The sequence below is a fragment of the Heterodontus francisci genome, chromosome 25 (genome assembly GCF_036365525.1).
Source record: "Heterodontus francisci isolate sHetFra1 chromosome 25, sHetFra1.hap1, whole genome shotgun sequence".
NCBI lineage: Eukaryota > Metazoa > Chordata > Chondrichthyes > Heterodontiformes > Heterodontidae > Heterodontus > Heterodontus francisci.
In genome coordinates, this window is record NC_090395.1 from 72,931,962 (window position 1) to 72,955,068 (window position 23,107).

At 43.6% G+C, this 23,107-nt stretch overlaps 1 protein-coding gene across 1 annotated transcript in view; it reads left to right on the forward strand.

Moving 5' to 3' along the window:
• The window catches only part of capza1b (capping actin protein of muscle Z-line subunit alpha 1b), a 46,935-nt gene that overhangs the window by 16,967 nt on the left and 6,861 nt on the right, over positions 1-23,107 (forward strand). The window contains exons 2-8 of the mRNA XM_068057499.1: positions 3,637-3,700; positions 13,317-13,368; positions 13,929-13,992; positions 15,866-16,072; positions 17,650-17,729; positions 22,643-22,721; positions 22,814-22,885. Coding sequence (XP_067913600.1) covers positions 3,637-3,700; positions 13,317-13,368; positions 13,929-13,992; positions 15,866-16,072; positions 17,650-17,729; positions 22,643-22,721; positions 22,814-22,885 — 618 coding nt within the window. The remainder of the gene's footprint in view (positions 1-3,636; positions 3,701-13,316; positions 13,369-13,928; positions 13,993-15,865; positions 16,073-17,649; positions 17,730-22,642; positions 22,722-22,813; positions 22,886-23,107) is intronic.

Here is a 23,107-nt window from a genome sequence, read left to right on the forward strand (position 1 = left end):
CTCTCTCTCCTCTCCAGTCAGAATAACATTGGAAATGGGAGCTACAGTAGGCTGGGGTGCCCCTCAAGCCTGCTCCACCGTTCAATAAGATCATGGCTGATCTACTTCAACTCCACCTTCCCACGCTATCCCCATATCCTTTGATTTTCTTGATATCCAACAATATTGATGTCAGATTTGAATATACTCAACAAATGGGATATCTGAAGTCGAGAATTTCAAAGATTCACAACCCTTTAAGCAAAGAAATTTCTCCTCATCTGAGTCTTAAATGGCTGACTCCTAAGGTTGTGGGTTCAAGCCTCACTACAGAGACTTGAGCACAAAATCTAGGCTAAGATTGTCAGTGCAACTCTGAGGGTCTTTCAAATGAGATGTTGAACAAAAGCCCCATTTCCCCCCCCTCAGGTGGGCATCAAAGGTCTCTTGGCACTTTTGGTGTTGGACACTGCAGCAAGCTTAACTCAGCTTTTGGGAATGGCAAGTGACGATGACCTGCACATGCTGAACTTTCAGTGCCAAACCTTTCACTGCCGGAGCTGAAGTTACTGAAATCCTGAAGGAGAGGTCTGTACACCTAAAACGCTGACTTGTCTTTTCTCTTCCCAGATGCTACCTGACCTGTGTGTTTCCACTATATGCAGTATTTTGCTTTTTGTCACTTGCATGGAATTTCGACAGGCTTTCTCAGGATTAGGTTTGCTTTGTCACTGCATACCGTGAACTGCAACAACAAAAACTGTAACTTCTCAATTTCTCAGCAAGCACCAAAGTGTAAACTATTTCCTTTTCAGAACAGGGTATAACTGAACCTGCTCAAAAAATTTCTGTGTCTCAGTCATTAATTGTTCGTGTTAAGGTGCTGTTGTCATCTCGGCAACAAGGACCCTTAGGCTCAATTGCTAGTCTATACTTTCTTTCTTTTTTCTTTCTTTTGGGCCTCCTTATCTCGAGAGACAATGGATACGCGCCTGGAGGTGGTCAGTGGTTTGTGAAGCAGCGCCTGGAGTGGCTATAAAGGCCAATTCTGGAGTGACAGGCTCTTCCACAGGTGCTGCAGAGAAATTTGTTTGTTGGGGCTGTTGCACAGTTGGCTCTCCCCTTGCGCCTCTGTCTTTTTTCCTGCCAACTACTAAGTCTCTTCGACTCGCCACAATTTAGCCCTGTCTTTATGGCTGCCCGCCAGCTCTGGCGAATGCTGGCAACTGACTCCCACGACTTGTGATCAATGTCACACGATTTCATGTCGCGTTTGCAGACGTCTTTATAACGGAGACATGGACGGCCGGTGGGTCTGATACCAGTGGCGAGCTCGCTGTACAATGTGTCTTTGGGGATCCTGCCATCTTCCATGCGGCTCACATGGCCAAGCCATCTGAGTGATACTGAGTGATCTGATAGCCAGGGGGTGGCAGTAAAGTCATACACTTGCCCATTGTGGCCCTGGGATTGGGGGGAGGATGAGAGACTTGGAGTTCACGCTCCTGCTTGCCATTCCTGTGTGTGTGTGTGCGTGTGTATTTTATACTCTGTGGACTGGATTTTATTTCACTTTATTGCATGTTCTGAGACCTGCCTTTCCCAAGAGCCGAATAGCATGCTGATGCTTGCTGCCTTGGCTCAGAATTGTACAATGATCACCTGTACGTGGTAGTGGAAGGCAACCAGTACCTGTAGAACTATCTCAGCAAGGAATCACTTGGACAGAGTAAAATGTAGTCTTCTCTAATTATGGACCAGCAAGTGTCTTCCATTATTGACTTTTTTATGCTCTGATCTAAATCACTATAGCACTTAAATTTTTTTATTTGTTTTGTTAGTGGAAGTATTAACAGCAGTGTTGTCAAGTTGTGTTGAGTAGGTTTAAAGAATGAACAAGCGGGCTTGTATTCAAATCTTTGGCATCCCAAAGCATTCTGCAACCAAAGGATTACTTTTCGGTGCGGTTAGTGTTAGGTAGGCAAATGCAGCAAGTAAGTCACTCATAACATAGTCGCACATGAATGGCCATAAAATCTCTGCTGGTGGATGGAGGAATGTTGACCAAGGCAAGTGGTGCCAGAAGAGATCTCATTCACCTCACGCGAGCAGATGAAGCCTCAGATTAATGACTTGTCAGAAAGGCAGGTCCTTACACTGCAGCACTGGAGTGTGAACCCAGATTATGTACTTGGGTCCTGGAGCGCCATCATTGAGGTGAGGTGTTAAACTGAGGCCCTGCCTGCCCTCTTAAGTAGGCGTGAAAGATCCCAGGGCACGTTTTCAAAGGAGAGCAGGGAGTTTATCCCCGATGCCCTGATGAAGATTTAGCCCTCAACCAACATCTCAAAAACAGATTATCTGGTCATTATCATATTGCTATTTGTAGGAGCTTGCATTGTGCAAATTGGCTGTCATGTTTCCAACATTGTAACAGTGACTAGACGTCACATGCGCTCTGGCTGTAAAGCACTTGGGTTGTCCTGTGGTCATGAAAGACGCTATATCGATACAAATCGTTTTTTCTTTCTTGAGCCTAAAGCCTTTGGTCTCTGGTGCAAGTTGCCAACCAGCTGAACCAAGTTGACACTAAGTTTGGAGCATATATTATTCTCCTTGATCATCTCTGTATTCTCTTCCTCTTCTGATGGTGACAACTCAGAAGCAGGAACTCTTGCTGCTTTGAGTGCCTGTCTTTCATCAGATTGAAGGCAAAGAGCAGGAACATAATTACTTGTCTTCTCTTACATACACTGACTATTCTGTGTATTTGTAGTACATTCAGTTATAGCAGCATTTCCCATTTTCCCTTTTTTTTTTAGGGAAACGTTTGCCAATTAATTTTCTCTTTCCCCAGCCCACAGACTGTCAGACAAGTTGTGCCTTAGCTCAAATTAACTGACTCAGTCCAGGAGCTTTAGTCCTGTTTTCTATGTATGACAGCGAATGCATTTTCTAGCTAATTGAGATGCTGAGTGGAAATGACTGAGATCCATTTTGAAATACTCCATCCTCTATCGTACTTCCCCTAATGGAGTGTCAAGGACCTTTTATGCCATAGTTTTCAGACTGAGCTAATGGTTTTATCTGCTGCTGAATAGTGTCTTGGTTCTATATATTTTTCTGTACTTGTTCATTTACTAGCGCATTAGCTTACAAACTAAGAGTACATTTCCAAAGTAATGAATTGCTTGTGAACTGCTTTGGGATATTCTAAGGATATGAAAGACACTATATAAATGGTTCTGGTTATCATCAGTGACTGGGAAGTGCTGCTATCAACTTGGCCCTGATGCCCTTCATAACACCACTTATTGTTGAGGCTTCTACAGGAAAAAAAATTACATGGCAGGGAGGGTGGTTTGAGTTTATGCCCTAAGGAGCAGTGAGAGTATTGGGCAGGGGTGGGATGGGGTGGCAGAGAAGAAGATAGAGAGAAAGGGGCAGGAAAGTAGCACAAAATAAGTTAAATTACATGTTACAGAATTGTACCCTGGAACACCTACCCAATGGTAATTTGGTTAATGCTGTGGGAGATAGGGTGCTGCTGCAGAAGATCTTCACTGTGGTCGTAAACTGATGGATGATGCATGCATCTCATGTATTCTGGGAAAAGCACAGCATTGCTAAACGTATGAATTTCTGTTTTGATTTTAGGTGCACGTAGCCACCAAGTTCATCATGCATGCACCGCCAGGGGAATTCAATGAAGTATTTAATGGTAAGTGAATGAAAGGTGGTCAGCCTTCCCTTGGGTTTTCTTACCTTCGAATTGCTGATGGTGATTACTGTGCTGGTTATTAATGTGTTTGTTTAGATGTTACCATTTTTATGCAACTTTCTAGGTTTGATAGCTTCATCATTGGAATAGGAAGTTATCTGTTCACTGGCAAACTTAACAATACTAGGTTTCTGATATAGTGGATATTCTTGTCATGCTTATTGACCTTGAGTGTAAGAACACCTATCTCAACTGCAGCTGTTAAAACTACATGACACAATTTGTTTTATATTGAGAAATGTTTAGTAAAGAGCTCCTCAATATTGCTTCACTCTGGAAAATTAGATTGGATACAGTAAAGTCCCCAATCAGAATTTCCCCTAAGTGGACCCAACAATTTATCTGCTGGATGCTGAACTCACACAGGCACTTTGCTGATACTCTGACCATATGCTGCATGAAAGGTGGGTTTCTTCCTTTTGGAGAAATCCTAGTATTCCTAATGAAGTAACTTAGGTAGAATGTAATGACAAATAATCCTCCTTGACAGTTAAATGCAGTGACCGAGAGGACTCCTCTTAAAATGTGTATAGCTGGGTGCCTATTAAAAACATAAGATTTTGTCCTTAACTCGAATGTTTGATGTTGGTAATCGTGTGCCCTGTACAGTGTAGCTAAATCCTGCCATTTACTTTTCAAAATAACATCTACTTGTTGATTTGATTGACAGCAAAGTGTAAAGTTATTAAAGGCCAAAGCGGGAGCTGGTTATGCATAGTCCCTTTGTGAGGGCTCCTCTCCCAACACGGACCTATGCTTCTCTCAATCAACTTAACTATCTGGATGTGCTATTTTCACTTATTTCCTTCATTGGTCAGTAAGTCAAACACATTCAACTTACTTTTCACCATTTCTGAAGTAACATGTTTTTAACATGTATTTAAGGTCGGTGCAGTGGTTAGCACCGCAGCCTCACAGCTCCAGCGACCCGGGTTCAATTCTGGGTACTGCCTGTGTGGAGTTTGCAAGTTCTCCCTGTGTCTGCGTGGGTTTTCTCCGGGTGCTCCGTTTCCTCCCACAGCAAAAAGACTTGCAGGTTGGTAGGTAAATTGGCCATTATAAATTGCCTCTAGTATAGGTAGGTGGTAGGGAAATATAGGAACAGGTGGGGATGTGGTAGGAATATGGGATTAGTGTAGGATTAGTATAAAATGGGTGGTTGATGGTCAGCACAGACCCGGTGGGCCGAAGGGCCTGTTTCAGTGCTGTATCTCTAAATAAATAAATAAAAAATAAATAAAGCCACCATTTTGAAACCTGTCAATGTTCTAGTATGACAATACGGAGTATAATAAATGCTCTTCCATTGCCTTCGTGCTGGGATGACCAAGCTTGTCTTGATGTGTTCTTTAGGTGTTCCCATTAAAATTTGCAAACTTCAACCTCCAGGTGCTAACAGATATTTGTGCTGCAATTTAGGTTAAAGCTACCAATCAGGTAGCAGTACTAAGAGCTCGCTTTAGCACTCCAGGCTAATGAAGACAAAGCAGTGGATGAGAAATAGGCCTAAATTGCTTGGATTACCAGTGCCTGGGCTGTATGTAGCTCATGGGCTTTGGTTTGGATGACCCTAAGTGCACTGGTAATTATCTAAACATCCAACATAACACTGAGTTATTGGATTTTACTTGGGTAGCAGTAATAGCATGGAGTAGGTTATTGATAAATGATCACTTTCTTTGCTAAAATGTCTTGTATTTTAAAAAAAATGGTTGACTAATCTTTCCTGTAGTGTGATTTTAAGCTGCCTTATTTATTGCCCCTCCCTAATTGCAAGGTCAGTGGTATAATTGAGAAGGTGATGAACCATCTTCTTGAACTACTGCAGTCCATGTGAAATGGGTACACCCACAGTGCTTTTTTTTCTGTAGCAGTTAGATACAACTGTTTGACTTGCTCGGCCATTTCAGAGGGCAGTTAAGAGTCAACCACCTTGCTGTGGATCTGGAGTCAAATGTAGCCCAGACCAGGTAAGTGCGGCAGATTTCCTCGTCTGAAGGTCATTAGTGAACCGGCTAATTCATGATTGGAATTAATTGAATTTAAATTCCTCCAGCTGCCGTGGAAGGATTTGAACTCCTGTCTCTGGAGCATTAATCCGGGCCTCTGGATTACTAGCCCCATTAAATTACCACTATGCTACTGTCTTCCTGGATGTCCTCCAATGTGTTGTTGCCTCCCAAATATGTGCCCAACTTTCCCTCAAATCTACGTTTGAACGGCTCAGTTCAGGATTCCACTACTGCAACAGCACTGAAATGGACCTAATGAAAGTGATAAATTACATCTCATGCAACTATGACTATGATGCACTATCCCTCCACAAACCTTTGTGCAGCCTTTGGCACAGCTATCTTCCTCCAGTGCCTCTCCTCCATTGTCAAGCTGAGTGGGACTGTCCTTGCTCGGTTACTTACCAATCTTAACAATCCAGACTTAGCCAGAGAATCCCCCGCAATGGTTTTCTTCCCACTTGCCCACACCATTATCTCAGGAATCCCCTAACGATCTATCCTTGGCACCCTCCTCTTTCTCATCTACATGCTGCCTGTCAGTAACATCAACAGAATACATGACGTCAGGTTTCTTATGTATGCTGACGACGTCCAACTGTACCTCACCACCACCACTTCTCTTGACCTGTTCCCTGACCAACACAAGCAAATGGACCACTGGGTGGAGCACTACCTAGAACTGTACTCCAGAGAAAATGTTGTCACTGAGACCGCCCTCAATGCAGCCCAGTCTCTGCCAGTCATGGATGAGCTGGATGGACAGCCAACAAAATCGGAACTCAGTGATGCCATTGATTCTCTAGCCAGCGGAAAAGTCCCTTGGAAGGACGGCATTACCCCTGAAATAATCAAGAGTGCCAAGCCTGCTACACTTTCAGCACTGTACGAACTGCTTTGCCTGTGCTGGGACGAGGGAGGAGTACCACAGGACATGCGCGATGCCAATATCATCACCCTCTATAAGAACAAGGGTGACCGCGGTGACTGCAACAACTACCGTGGAATCTCCCTGCTCAGCATAGTGGGGAAAGTCTTCACTCGAGTCACTTTAAACAGGCTCCAGAAGCTGGCTGAGTGTGTCTACCCTGAGGCACAGTGTGGCTTTCGAGCAGAGAGATCCACCATTGGCGTGCTGTTCTCCCTTCACCAGCTACAGGAGAAATGCCGCGAACAACAGATGCTCCTCTACGTTGCTTTCATTGACCTCACCAAAGCCTTTGACCTCGTCAGCAGACGTGGTCTCTTCAGACTACTAGAAAAGATCGGATGTCCACCAAAGCTACTAAGTATCATCTCATTCCATGACAATATGAAAGGCACAATTCAGCATAGCGGCGCCTCATCAGACCCCTTTCCTATCCTGAGTGGCGTGAAACAGGGCTGTGTTCTCGCACCTACACTGTTTGGGATCATCTTCTCCCTGCTGTTCTCACATGCGTTCAAGTCTTCAGAAGAAGGAATTTTCCTCCACACAAGATCAGGGGGCAGGTTGTTCAACCTTGCCCGTCTAAGAGTGAAGACCAAAGTACGGAAAGTCCTCATCAGGGAACTCCTCTTTGCTGACGATGCTGCATTAACATCTCACACTGAAGAGTGTCTGCAGAGACTCATCGACAGGATTGCGGCTGCCTGCAATGAATTTGGCCTAACCGTCAGCCTTAAGAAAACGAACATCATGGGACAGGACGTCAGAAATGCTCCATCCATCAATATCGGCGACCACGCTCTGGAAGTGGTTCAAGAGTTCACCTATCTAGGCTCAACTATCACCAGTAACCTGTCTCTAGATGCAGAAATCAACAAGCGCATGGGAAAGGCTGTCGCTGCTATGTCCAGACTGGCCAAGAGAGTGTGGGAAAATGGCGCACTGACACGGAACACAAAAGTCCGAGTATCAGGCCTGTGTCCTCAGTAACTTGCTCTATGGCAGCGAGGCCTGGAGAACGTAGGTCAGCCAAGAGTGACGTCTCAATTCATTCCATCTTTGCTACCTGTGGAGAATCCTTGGCATCAGGTGGCAGGACTGTATCTCCAACACAGAAGTCTTCTGTGAGAAGAGGTGGCCAACATCCCCAGCACATGCACCCTGCTAAGCCAGCGGCGCTTGAGATGGCTTGGCCATGTGAGCTGCATGGAAGATGGCAGGATCCCCAAGGACACATTGTGCAGCAAGCTTGTCACTGGTATCAGACCCACCGGCCGTCCATGTCTCCGCTTTAAAGATGTCTGTAAACGCGACATGCAGTCCTGTGACATTGATCACAAGTCGTGGGAGTCAGTTGCCAGTGATCACCAGAGCTGGCGGGCAACCATAAAGGCGGGGCTAAAGTGTGGCGAGTCAAAGAGACTTAGCAGTTGGCAGGAAAAAAGATAGCAGCGCAAGGAGAGCCAACTGTGTAACAGCCCCGACAACCAATTTTATCTGCAGGACCTGTGGAAGAGTCTGTCACTCTAGAATTGGCCTTTATAGCCACTCCAGGCACTGCTCCACAAACCACTGACCACCTCCAGGCGCTTACCCATTGTCCCTTGAGACAAGGAGGCCAAAGAAGAAGAAGGACTTTAGTTTAGTCTAGAGATACAGCACTGAAACAGGCCCTTCGGCCCACTGAGTCTGTGCCGACCATCAACCACCCATTTATACTAATCCTACACTAATCCCATATTCCTACCACATCCACACCTGTCCCTATATTTTCCCTACCACCTACCTATACTAGGGGCAATTTATAATGGCCAATTTAACTATCAACCTGCAAGTCTTTTTGCATGTGGGAGGAAACGGAGCACCCGGAGAAAACCCACGCAGACACGGGGAGAACTTGCAAACTCCACTCAGGCAGTACCCAGAATTGAACCCTGGTCGCTGGAGCTGTGAGGCTGCGGTGCTAGCCACTGTGCCGCCCATAAAAATGAGAGGCATGATTGGGAAATTTGCTGATGACACAAAAATTGCCCATGTAGTTGACAGCAAAGAGGAAAGCTGTAGACTCCAAAATGATATCAATGGTTTGGTTGAGTGGGCAAAAAAGTGGCAAATGGAATTCAATCTGGAGAAGTGTGAGGTGTCACGCACTTGGGGAGGGCAAAGAAAGCAAGGGAATACACAATAAACAGGAGGATTTTGAGCGGGGTAGAAGTGAGAGACCTTGGAGTGCATGTCCACAGATCCCTGAAGGTGCCAGGACAGGTAGATCAAGTGGTGAAGAAGGCATATGGAATGCTTTCCTTTAATGGCTGAGGTATGGAATACAAAAGCAGGGATGTAATACTGGAACTGTATAAAATGCTGGTTAGGTCACAGCTGGTGTATTGCGTACAGTTCTGGTCACCACATTACATTACTAGAGAGAGTACAGAGGAGATTTACAAGAATGTTGCTAGGGCTTGAAAGTTGCAGCTATGAAAAAGGATTGGATAGAGTTATACAGCACAGAAACAGGCCCTTTGGCCCATCGTGCCTGTGCCGGCCAACATTTTCCAGCTCTTTGCCCGTAGCCTTGTATGCTATGGCGTTTCAAGTGCTCATCTAAATACTTCTTAAATGTTGAGGGTTCCTGTCTCTACCACCCCTTCAGGCAGTGTGTTCCAGATTCCAACCAGTCTCTAGGTGAAATTTTTTTTTCTCAAATTCCCTCTAATCCTCCTGTTCCTTACCTTAAATCTATGCCCCCTGGTTATTGACCCCTCCACTAAGGGAAAAGGTTTTTTCCTATCTAACCTATCAATGCCCCTCAATTTTTCATACCTCAATCAAGTTCCTCCCCCGCCCCCCCCCCCCCCCCCCCTTCAGCCTTCTCTGCTCCAAGGAAAACAACCCTAGCCTTTTCAGTCTCTCTTCATAGCTGAAATGCTCCAGCCCAGGCAACATCCTGGTGAATCTCCTCTGCACCCTCTCCAGTGCAATCACATCCTTCCTATAGTGTGGTGACCAGAACTGCACACAGTACTCTAGCTGTGGCCTAACTAGCATTATATACAGCTCCATCATAACCTCCCTGCTCTTATATTCTATGCCTCGGCTAATAAAGGCAAGTATCCCATATGCCTTCCTGACCACCTTATCTACCTGTGCTGTTGCCTTCAGTGATCTATGGACAATTACATCAAGGTCCCTCTGACCTTCTGTACTTCCCAGTGTCCTACCATCTGTTGTATATTCCCTTCCTTTTTAGTTCTTCCAAAATGCATCATCTCACACTTCTCAGGATTAAATTCCATTTAGACTCTGGTTGTTTTCTTTAGAACAGAGGAGGCTGAGGGGTGACTTAATTGAGGTGTACAAAATTATGAGGGGCCAAGATAGACAGGAAGAACTTGTTTCCCCTCGCGGAGAGGTCATTTACCAGGGAGCACAGATTTAAGGTGATTTGTAGAAGGATTAGAGGGGACATGAAAAACTTTTTCATCCAGAGGGTGGTGGGTGTCTGGAATTCACTGCCCAGATCAGTGGTGGATGCGGAAACCCTCAACTCTTTTAAAAGGTACCAGGACATGCACCTGAAGTGCTGTAATCGGCAAGGCTACAGACCAGGTGCTGGAAGATGGGATTAGATTGGGCAGCTAGTTTTTTCAGCTGACATAGACACGATGGGCTGAATGGCCTCTTTCTGTGCCGTAACTTTTCTCTGATTCTATGGTACTCTGTACCTTCCTACAACCCTCTCCAATTCTGGTCTCTTGTGAATGTCCCACTCCCTTTACCCCACCATTAGCACCTGTGCTTTCAGCTATCTGGGCCCTAAGCTCTGGAATTCCCTCACTGGACCTCACTCTTTATATCTCCCCTCTCTTCCTTTGGGACCCTCCTTAAAACTAACCTCTTTGACCAAGCTTTTAGTTACTTGTCCCATAGTCAATTTGTCTTTTTCACTCCTGTCAAGCATCATTGCATGTTTTTGTACATTAAAGGCACTATATAAGTATGTGTTGTCCCCAGCCAAGCAGCAGGCTTGTTGGGTCTACTGAAAACTGAATTTACAGCATAAATGATGTGACCTAGCTCATAAACACCAGGCTCCCAAAGTAGAAGGCTTTTAAGATTTGTGCACAAACTGTACCTTCTAAAGTTCATGCTGCTTTGAGTTTACATCCTCATTTTATACCAGTGTGTAAGGTTCATTTATTTGCTGTGACACTAGTACTAATGGGCTTAAATCTAGTTGAAAGCCTAGTAATTAACTGCTCAGCTGGAATTTTGTGCTATCTAATGCATTTCTCCTCAGTCAAATTGCGTTGAGGGCAATTGAATTTGCAACCCAAGCTAATTGATGTATTAATTTCAAGTGAAAACGCTGTAGAATCTAATCTGTACTAAATTTAGTATAAAACTCCAGCTGAAATTAAAAATAAATGCAGGAAATGCACAGCAGGTCAGTCAGCATCTGGAATGGTTTGAAGTAGCACGACGTTAGCTTGGTCAGGACTTTGGTTCAGTACAGATGGAGAGCCGCTTTGCCGGTAATGCGAAGTCCTTGATCTGCCATCTCGGGCTAAGGTCAAGATCCCATGGTGCAGTCCAAGGAGAGCAGGGAACTTCTCCCAGTGTCCTGGCCAGTGTTCGTCCCTCGACTAATTCAACAAAGCGCAGCTTTTTCGTTCATTTGCTGTTTGTGGGGCCTTGCTGTGGGCTCATTGGCTGCCAAATGACAGCACTTCAGAAGTGATCTGTTGGCACTGAAGTGCTTTGGGGAATTTCTTGACAACATGACGAGATCTTACAGTCTATAGTTAACTTCGTCACTTAACTTGACAGCTGATTAATTATATAATTTTAGTTAAGCTTAAAAGGCCATCTGTACAATTTTTATTCAATAAGTTTAAAAAAAAAAAAAAAAATTCTGGATACATATTGACTGAAATGACTTAACAGCAGTAAATTTCATATAAATGCCTTTTTTTCATAAAATCTGAACTTCCTTTTGTAATCTGAACTTGTGCTTTACTAGTGTTCAGATAACCATTGAGAGGTTGTGCTAGCATTGTTGTTTTATTAGTTTGTGGGCTTTTTAAAGCAATGTTGCCAAGACTCTCCGTGCAGCAACCTTGCTGTGCATCTGACAATATTCAGTTGGCAGATCTTCTGTTCAAACAACCTGTGTTGTTTGGGTGTAGTGTTCAATAATGATCGGAAACATTTCATCTGTTCCAATTTTTTCCGCAGTTTTCAAGCAAATTGTTACAAGCCCAGGATTTCTAAGATGCTGTCATCAGGATCTGCTGCTGTTAGTTCATCATTCTTGGCTAAAAATAATCTAGTAATTTAAATTAAACAACTTTAATTAATGGATGCTAACTGTACTGATGCTTTGTAAATTGATTTAATTTTAACTGTTGCAGTTGTCATGCAGACCCCCACCTGCCAAGAATGATATTAATTTGGTCATATGAAAATTGAATTTAAACTGTTGTTGGAATGAAGAACTGACTTGTTTGAAGATCGCCAGACACTGGGCTGGAAGGATATTTGCATACTAAGAGATGCTGCTTGTGGAGACAAAGGACTATTCCCTGCTCCAGTTACCCCAAATGAATTTTGATCACCAGACATTGAAGCTGTAAGGAAGCACATTCCAGGCCCTGCTAAGATGATACAATCAACAGAGCCAGGACTGGTCAAACCAGCTGGTCACATGACTGGCTGGTCCAGGTTTTTTGAACTAGCCACAGGACAGTTTGAATTCAAAAGGCAGTGTGCAACTGAAGCTGAAACAAGCATCTCTCTATCTCTATCTCTCTCTCTCTCTCTCTCTATCTCTCTCTATCTCTATATCTCTCTCTCTCTCTCTATCTCTCTCTATCTCTCTCTATCTCTCTCTATCTCTCTCTATCTCTCTCTATCTCTATCTCTCTCTATCTCTCTCTCTCTCTATCTCTCTCTATCTCTCTCTATCTCTCTCTATCTCTCTCTATCTCTCTCTCTCTCTCTCTCTCTATCTCTCTCTCTATCTCTCTCTCTCTCTATCTCTCGCTCCCAAGCCACCGGATCCACAGACGACATCTAAACCTCAAGAGAGAAAAGATTCCTACATCGGAACAAGTTGAAATGTGGACTGGGCCCAAACGAATTGCAAGTTACCGGCAACAAAAGACTCCACATTGAACTTAAAGGACTGTAACTACCAGATATTGGCTCAAACTTTCTCCTTTATTCCTTCTACCTTTTCTGTCTCTATCTGCATGTGTGTTTATCGTGTATGCATGCTAGCGTGGTCATGTCGCATTCTCATAGTCGTTAACTGGATTAGAGTTTAAGATTAATAAACTTCTACCTTTCTTGGTTAAATCTAAGGAAACCTGTTTGATTTCTTTGCCTTACAATTGGAGCAGTGAACAAGGATTCACTAAGGGAGAGCTAAAAACACGGTGTTTCTAAAATTAAACCCTGTTACGGTTAAACCAGGCAAAGGCTGAGAGGGAAACCTAAACCCTTTCTCACCTGGTCGTAACAGAATAAATATTTTTGAGCTTAACTTTATTTTCTGTAATTACAGGTTTAAATGTTTAGCTGTTCTGATTTTTCAAATATTCTTGATTTCCAGATGTGCGTTTACTAATGAATAATGACAGTCTTCTCAAGGAAGCAACTGTTCAGTAAGTCTCGTTTAAACTCAAAAGATGTGTTTTTTTAAAGTTTCGAATAAGTGCACCTGTCAGGGTGTGAGATATTAATCATCTTGTCATGCACGATCCTCAACATTGAGCACCTCTTAGAACAGAATAGGAGGAAGCCATTTAACGCCTTGAGTCTGTTCCGCCATTCATTGAGATCATGGCTAATCAGTGACCTAACAGCTTATTGCCCGTCTTTGCCCCATATCCCTTTATACCTACAGTTAATAAAAATCTATCAATCTCAGATTTAAAATTAACAATTTATCAAGCACTTCTCTGCCCTTGGAGGGTTAGGGAAATGTACTTAAACTGGACATTTCTGAACAAAAACCACTCAGTTACTGTGAATACTGTAGATTATTAATCAGGAATACCATGAACTTGCTCAGAGAAGGTTGATTGGCATTCTGCTCAACAGTAATGGGCAGTTATACACCAGGGTTAATAGCATAATCTATGTAAAAGATAGGTGATGAAAAGCAGAGTGCAGCAGCTACTGTGTGTATTGCGTACACTGACCCGCCTGTTTGTTCCCACAGTGCATTTGCGCAGTATAATATGGACCAGTTCACTCCTGTGAAAATAGATGGCTATGAAGAACAGGTAAAGAGGAAACTTGGAGAAGTGCTATGGGGGTTGGGGGTGTAAGGAAGGTTTATAAAGATACTGCAATTGTAAATCAGCCAGTTTGTGTTGCCGGAGCAGCCAAAGTAGCAGAGCTTTACTTGTGTCAGTGAAACTAACCCGAAGCCATCGGGAGAAGGAGGGCAAAATATGGAGGCAGCATATCCCATTCAACAAGATACAGTGTCTATGCACATGCTGTGGCCAGGGGGGTGGTAGCGATGCATTCTTGGATCTTTTTTTCACCTTGTCACTTGCTGCTGGTAACTACCTAACAAACACCCTAACGTGCTTTGTCAGTTGTCTGACAACAAATCACTAACTCCCATCACTTGTGGAAGGTGGTTCCAAGATGATGCTACTAACCTTGGACGTTCGGAACCAGTTCAGCCTGGAATGGTAGATTCAGTCATCCGATACTTGAGGCTCACGGTGCTCCAGCACACTGTTCATAATTGACCAGCTAACCTGGATCATGAATGGAGCCCTGGAGGGGTAGATCTGTCATCAGTCCTTGGATTCTTCCACTTGGCTGCAGATAGCTCTGCAAGTCAGTGCTCCTGTCGATAATGTGGTCCCATGCAGACAAGCAGCCCTCGTAAGCTGTGCAGTTCTTGCTGCTTAAACATCAGTACACTTGAGCTTGGATCTTCAGTAAGTGGAATGTGCCCCAACAGAGTGTGTGTTTCCACTCCATACTGAGTAAACAGAAACCATACAAGTGTGTATAGATTTCTCAGTGGCATGGTTTTGGAGACCTTTAAACATGATGGGTTTCCATGTGTATCACATACCTGGTCCACTAAAAAAATAAAGATGGGACCTGAAGGGAATATTAACCATAAAAATGTGATGCTTGTACTTCTATGCCCAATGTTCCAAGATAATTTGCATGAAAGGTTTTGTGCAAATGAACCCTGTTTTTAAACTCCACAAAGTTTAAATTTAATTTCTGATTGTTTTTGATAAAGTTTCATGTATGTACACAAATTGCTTTGCTCTCTGTCTAGTGCTTTTCCTTTTTAATGGGGAAGGGAACAATCACCAGATTGGGGGGGTCACAGGAAGAATATGGCTCTCAGATGCACCCATTGCATCCCTTTACCTTATCAGTACCTGTTCCCCTTCCAACTAAAGGCCTGCTCAGATTGGGGAAAAAGAACCCGACCGATCCACAGCAGACCCTGGCCCGGCCCGACCCAACCATACCTTTACTTACCTTCCAACTGGAAAGCTCCACGAAGCTGTAGAGCAAGCGTGATAACGTCATAGTGACGTCACTCACTCACTGCGCAGACTCAATTTCGTCCCGGACTCCCAGCTCCGCTAAGTATTTTTTTATTTTTAATACTTGCTGGCAGAGCAATTACCGTGTGTGTCCGGCCTGACCCGACCCGAGCCCGAAAGCCGGACACAGAAGAGAGGCCTGACCCAACCCGAACCCGACACGTCGTCTGGTCCTGTTGGGGTGGTATGAAGTAAAGGCCTGCTACCCAACACTACACCTACTATTTTCTCCTTTGCACTACCTGCTGAACCCCTGTATTCTCCTCTCCCCTTACTCTGATCTCACTCACGTCACCTTTAACCCTACATCCACTTGTTTTCCACTCCCCCCACCACCTGCCATTCCCACTCACTGCAGTGTGTCCACTGGGGGGGGAGCGGATTTACTTGGAGGAACTCCTTTACATGGGAATTTTCCAATATAATTGTGGACAGAGGAATTTCTAATGGAAAAAGTTGGCAGGAAGTGCATGCAAATTTAAAATTCTTATTCTATAGATGTGTGTATACATTTCTTTTTATAACGTAACTCTCTCAGCTTATAAGCAATGGCATTCTTGCGCAGGTACTGGTTACAGAGCATGGGAGTCTGGGTAATGGAAGATTTGCAGACCCGAAGAATAAACTTTCCTTCAAATTTGATCACGTGAGGAAAGAAGGCATTGACATCCAGCCTCAGGAGGGCGAGCCTGCGATAGAGTCATGGAGGAGTGCCTGTGACACTGCAGTGCGAGCGTACATAAAAAACCACTATCCCTATGGCATCTGCACTGTTAAGTATTTTGAAAATCCATTGTGACCTGTTCTGTATTATGTGTGGTTGAAATTTTGTTGGTGACAACCACAGTTAGAGCAATGGTTATTGACGGGAGTTCCTGCTGATGGTGTGTGTGCAGGCGCATACTTTCAGTGAGGTTAGAATTAGCTTGACTGTAATTGGTCCCTCAATTAATAGACTTGCTGTTGTGTTCCAGCTAATGCTTAATGTGTAATTGAGGCTGAGAACAAAGAATGCATAGTGTTCAGCTTTCACAGTCATGCAAGATATTGATGGTTACTTTGACCAGGGTGTAAAATGCAGCCAGACAGGATTTATGTCGGGAATTAGAGGTGAAGGGCAATAACTAAATCGCGAATGCAGAAACAAAATACTGTGGATTCTGGAAATCAAGATTGAACTAGACAAATAGAATACTCAGTAGGGCTGGCAGCATCTGCGGAGAGAGAAACAGATTTAATGTTACAGATCGATGATCCTTCGTCAGAACCTGTTCAACTGACTTTCCAGCATTTTTCTGTTTTTAAGTAACTTCAGAACTTTGGAGAAGAACAGCGGTTAGAAATTAGGCCCCAAATGAAAGAGAACATTCCCATTCAGTTTTTATTTAAGGAGGGTGCTAATCACAATGCTCCTGAAGGTAATGATAGAAACTGTCAAAACATAAAATGTTATAGCACATCATGCTGTGCTGACTCTGAAAGAGCTATCCAATTAGTCCCACTTCTCTGCTCTTTTCTGCTATCCCAGCAAACATTTTCAAGTATTCATCCAATTCCCCTTTGAAAGTTACTATTGAATCTGCTTTCGCCACCATTTCAAGCAGTGCATTTTTCAAAGAAAGGTAGCAGTTGACTTTGTCCTGAAGCATTGGGTGAGGAGAGAGTGTTGAATGGACAGGAGGGGATCAGACAGAGCAGGTTCTGGGAAGGGTGGGATGGAGAAACCTCAGTATTCTGAGGCCAGGGACTTTGATTGTTTCGGTAACTGAGCCGTTCACGGTCCGCTTCGGCTTTTGGTTTAGATGCATTTGCATAAATTTCCAGTTAGTTTACCACAGACAGTCTATAATTTCAAGTCTTGCCTCCCCCGCCCCCACTCTCCATGTCTTATTCAAATGAACTTCAGTTCCCTTCCTGAACCTGTTGTTTAAAGCCTCTTCATCGCTCCTGTTTCTGCTTGGTGTGGCCCCAAGCCAGGCTGTTCCCCAACACCATGTGGGATAATCTCATCCCGCTGATCATAATCCATTCCTGCACCACAATAATTTAAAAAGCTGCAAATATACAATACACAGTTCAAGTTGGCATCTGTAAAGGGAACCAGTTCTAATGATGGGCACATACTTTAAACGTAACACTGTTCCTTTCAGATACTGATGTGATCTGCGTATTTCCAGTATTGTTGTTTCTTGTACTACCGCTGCCCAATTTTTGATGCTAAATAAAGATAAAAATAGTATATTTTGCCAGGACATTAGCAGCTAATTCACTGTGTTGTACGCCTGTTGACATGAGTAAAAGGCGGTTGCAGTTATTGTAATGAAAACTTTCTTTTCTTCTGTTTTGTAGATCTATGGTAAGACGCTCAATGGCCAGCAAACTATTACAGCTTGCATTGAAAACCATCAGTTTCAGCCACATAATTTCTGGTAGGTGTTTATTTTAATGCGAATATTTACTAGTAATTAAAATGCAGTCCGAGCTACCAGAGCAGAATGTTTAGACTCTGAGGTAGAGCTTTTGGCAATCGGTCTAGCCGCTCTCAGATGAAAAATTTGTTTTAATATGGAGCTTTTCTACTGACCCGCTTTCAATCTTCTGCTTTTTGTGTTATAAACCCAGTTGAACATAAGAAATAGGAGTAGACCATTCAGCCACCCGAGCCAGCTCTGTCATTCACTACGATCATGGCTGATCTTCGACCTCAATTCCACTTTCCCACCTTTTTTAAAATTCATTCATGGGATGTGGGCGACGCTGGCCAGGCCAGCATTTATTGCCCATCCCTAATTGCCCTTGAGAAGGTGGTGGTGAGCTGCCTTCTTGAACCGCTGCAGTCCATTTGGGGTAGGTATACCCACGGTGCTGTTGGGAAGGGAGTTCCAGGATTTTGACCCAGCGACAGTGAAGGAACGGTGATATAGTTCCAAGTCAGGATGGTGTGTGACTTGGAGAGGACCTTGCAGGTGGTGGTGTTCCCATGTATTTGCTGCCCTTATCCTTCTAGTTGGTACAGGTCATGGGTTTGGAAGGTGCTGTCTAAAGACATGCTCCATATATCCATTGATTTCCTGAGACCAAAAATCTGTTGATCTCAGTCTTGAATATACTCAACGATTGAGCATCCACAACCCTTGGGTAGACAGTTCCAGCCCATTGAGTGAAGAGATTTCTCCTCATCTCAGTCCCAAAATGATCGACCCCTTATCCTGAGGCTGTACACCCATGTTCTAGATTCACTAGCCAAGGGAAACAACCTCTGTGTCCACCCTGTCGAGCCCTTCACATTCTTGTATGTTTCTCTGAGATCACCTCTAAAATCTAAACTCGAGTACGGGCCCCAATTTATTCAGCCTCTCCTCATGGGACAACCATCTCATCTCAAGAACCAATCTAGTGAACCTTTGTTGTACCGCTTCCACACCAAGTACATCTTTCCTTGGATATTGAGACCAAAATTGCACACACTACTCCTGATGTGGTCTTTCCATAGTCATATACAGTTGCAGTAAAACTTCCTTATTCTTGTATTCCATTCTCTGTGCAATAAAGGCCAACACGCCATTTGCCTTCCTAATTGCTTGTTGTACCTGCATGCTAACTTTCTGTTCCTTAAATGCGTACACCCAAGTCAACATCCACATCATATAGGAGTTTCATGCCTTTTTTAAAAAAAAGTTTTTTTTAATTTTCAGTATCATGTTCCATCTGCCACCTTGTTGCTCACTCACTTAAAAGGATATATCTTTGCAGCATCTTTGTGTTCTCTTCGCAATTTACATTCTCACTTAACTTTGTATCATCAGCAAACACTGATATATTGCTGTCAGTCTCTTCGTCGAAGTCATGAATATAGATTGTAAATAGCTGAGGCTCCAGCAACGATCCTTGTGACATTCCAGTAGCTGCAGCCAACTTGAAAATGCCCTGTTTATCGCTACTCTCTGCTTCCTGTCCATTAATTGGGCGGCGCAGTGGTTAGCACCGCAGCCTCACAGCTCCAGGGACCCGGGTTCAATTCTGGGTACTGCCTGTGTGGAGTTTGCAAGTTCTCCCTGTGTCTGCGTAGGTTTCCTCCCACATGCCAAAGACTTGTAGGTTGATAGGTTAATTGGCCATTATAAATTGCCCCTAGTATAGGTAGGTGGTAGGGAAATATAGGGACAGGTGTGGATGTGGTAGGAATGTAGGATTAGTATAAATGGGTGGTTGATGGTCGGCACAGACTCGTTGGGCTGAAGGGCCTGTTTCAGTGCTGTATCTCTATATTAAAAAAAAAAGCAATCCTCTATCCATTGTAACTTCCAATCTGCTGCCACCATTCTAAAATCTTGGGAACTTTAGAAAATCATGACCCGTGCATCCACTTTCTCTGCAGCTACCTCTTTTAGAACCCTAGGATGTGGGCCATTAGGTTGTGGGTATTTGTCAGCTTTTAGTCCTTTAAGTTTCTCCAATACCTTTTCTCTGCTGATATTAATTACCTTCAGTTCCTCGCTCTTATAAGCACCTTGGTTGCCCTCTATTTGTTATATAATTTGTGTTTGCTAATGTAAAGACAGACACAATGTTTGTTCAATGTCTGCCATTTCCTCATTCCCCATGCCAATTTCTCCTGTTTTGTTTACTTTAGCTGCTCTCCTTTTTATGTACTTGTAAAAGTTCTTACAATCTGTTATGTTCCTGGCAAGTTTATTCTCATTCTGTTTTTCCCTTTTTATCAATTCTTTGGTTGCTCTTTGCTGGTTTCTGAAACACTCCCAATTGTCAGGCTTACCACTATTCTTTGAAACATTATAAACCTAGTTGGTTCTGTTTGGCTGAGTCAACACAAAACAAGACTACAGCAAGTTTGACACTTGGTCTGTGCTCAGCTCATTCACTGAGCCACCAGTAACAATGCTGCATTTGGTTTTCGTCTGAATTAGGGAGTGGAAGGAAATCATTGTGTTCCTGATCCTGATCACTGTCCAATGACTCCCCCTACTGGATGGTATATATGTGCAGTGGTTGGTGCATTCAGATTCGGCTGTGGTTGGATGGTCCACTGAAGGCTGATTAGCAAATAGGCATTGGATGAGATATGGTAGAATGATACACCTGTGAGAGAGGACATTTTGTATCAGTCTTGGCTCAGTGGGTAGCACTCTTTCCTATGAGTCAGAATTTTGTGGGTTCACATCTCCACAGACTTAACAAAAATCTAGGTCGACACTCCAGTACAGTACTAGGGAGTGCTGTACTGTCAGTGGTGCCATGTTTCAGATGAGATGTTAAACCTAGGCACCATCTGCTTTCTCAGCTGGATGTCAAAGATCCCACGAAGAGCAACAGGGGAGTTCTACCAGGTGTCCTGGAAAACACTTATCCCTTAACCAATATCACTTTATAATGAACAGATTATTTTTACACTTCAGAAGTACTTCAGGTATACAAATCTTTGGTTAGACCACGCCTGGAGTACTGCAAGCAGTTGTGGGTGTTAGGAAGGACATACTGGCCTTGCAGGGAGTGCAGAATAAATTTACCAGAATAACTTGGACTTCAAGGGTTAAATTATGGAGAGAGATCTCACAAACTTGGGTTGTATTTCCTGGGATTTAGAAGGTTAAGTCGTGATTTGATCAAAATTTTCCAAGATATTAAGGGGAACGGATAGGTTAGGGAGAAAGGAACTATTTCCTCTGGTTGGGGAGTATAGAACTAGGGGGTAATAGTATTAAAAATTAGACCCAGACCTTACAGGAGCGAAATTAAGCAACACTTCTACAAAGCAAAGATTGGTATAAGTTTGGAACTCTCTTTCAAACCTGGCAATTGATGCTAGATCAGTTATTAATTTTAAATTTGAGATTGTTAGATTTTTGTTCTCAAAGTATTAAGGGATATGGGGCAAAGGCTGGTATGTGGAGTTAGGTCGCAGATCAGCCATAATCTCATTTACTGGCGGAACAGGGTCGAGGGGCTAAATGGCCTCCTTACGTTCCTGTTAGCTATGAAACTTGTTGATATTTACAGGATGAATCCATACATTTAATATCAAGCTTATTGATATACAGGTATTAACTTGCATTTGTGTAACTTCGCAACTTGTATTATAGAGGAAAATTAATTAAACATAGAACCAGATAAGGGAGACATGGAATGAGAGACTGAGGGATAACTGAAAGCTTGGTTGAAAGGATGGGTTTTGAAAAGGACGTTAGAGTTGCCAGGAAAAGGTGAGTTGTGGGTTTTAGGGAGTGAGTTCCAGAGGGGTGGGGGGCAGGTATTGAAGTTTACACAACAGGATGAAACCACACATGCAGAATTGGTTGTTTCGATACTATTGCAAAACGATCTAACTTCTGATATTTCATTTATCATCCAGTTTTTTTTCTTCGCTGTCAACCCTTTAGTTAGATTGTTCTGTGCAGACTGTTTCCCCTGCTTCTGAGACCACCTACCTCACTCAAATGGGAAAAATGGAGTCTAGCCTTATTTATTTTTTATTTTATTTTTTTTATTTAATTAGAGATAAAGCACTGAAACAGGCCCTTCGGCCCATCGAGTCTGTGCCGACCAACAACCACACATTTTATACTAATCCTACATTAACCCCATATTCCCTACCACATCCCCACCATTCTCCTACCTTCTTCTTTGGCCTCCTTATCTCGAGAGACAATGGGTAAGCGCCTGGAGGTGGTCAGTGGTGTGTGGAGCAGCGCCTGGAGTGGCTATAAAGGCCAATTCTAGAGTGACAGGCTCTTCCACAGGTGCTGCAGAAAAATTTGTTTGTCGGGGCTGTTACACAGTTGGCTCTCCCCTTGTGCTTTTGTCTTTTTTCCTGCCAACTGCTAAGTCTCTTTGACTCGCCACACTTTAGCCCCGCCTTTATGGTTCTCCTACCTACAATGGCCAATTTACCCATCAACCTGCAAGTCTTCGGCTGTGGGAGGAAACCGGAGCACCCGGCGGAAACCCATGCGGTCACAGGGAGAGCTTGCAAACTCCGCACAGGCAGTACCCAGAATCTAACCCGGGTCGCTGGAGCTGTAATGCCTTTCACAACCTCAGGATGTCCCAAAGCAATTTACAGCCAACGACATACTTCTGAAGTGTCACTGCTGTTATAATGTTCCATTTTAACTGAAACTCATTTGGGGGAAGGAGTCCGGTGAGGAGGGAAATTGCCTCAGGAGCCATGCCAGGTGGAAAAGGTGCAGCACGACGAGAGAAACAATACTGTTGAACAGCATTTCAAATTTCTGGTTTGGAAGAAGTGAGTGTTTATTCCAAGTATTTTTTGTTAGAAACACAAGTGATGTATCTGCCTTTTTTTTTCACTAACCTTTTGAAGGAATGGACGTTGGAGATCAGAGTGGAAATTCACCATTACTCCACCATCTGCTCAGCTCACTGGAGTTCTGAAGATTCAGGTGTGTCATGCTTCCTCGTGTAACTGTACAAATTCCATTGTATGAAGCACTAAGGCACGATCTACATTAAACGTGTTGTAATGTCTTTCAAGGTCCATTATTATGAAGATGGTAATGTTCAGTTGATGAGTCAAAAGGACATCCAGGAAACCTTGCAAATTACAGTAAGTCTGAATTGATTTAAAAATGATTTAACTGCCCACTAGGGAAGTGTTCTGAGTATTGTCAGGAACTGATGTGATGATGTGAAGCAGTCACTGGGTTTAAATGTAAGGAAATAGTACTCTTGCAGTAGAACAGTGCCAGCGTTCAGTCTGTCCTCCACCTGCCAAGCCATGAACTATAAACAGCGATGTCTGCGGGGAAGCTACAGTATCACTGACCCA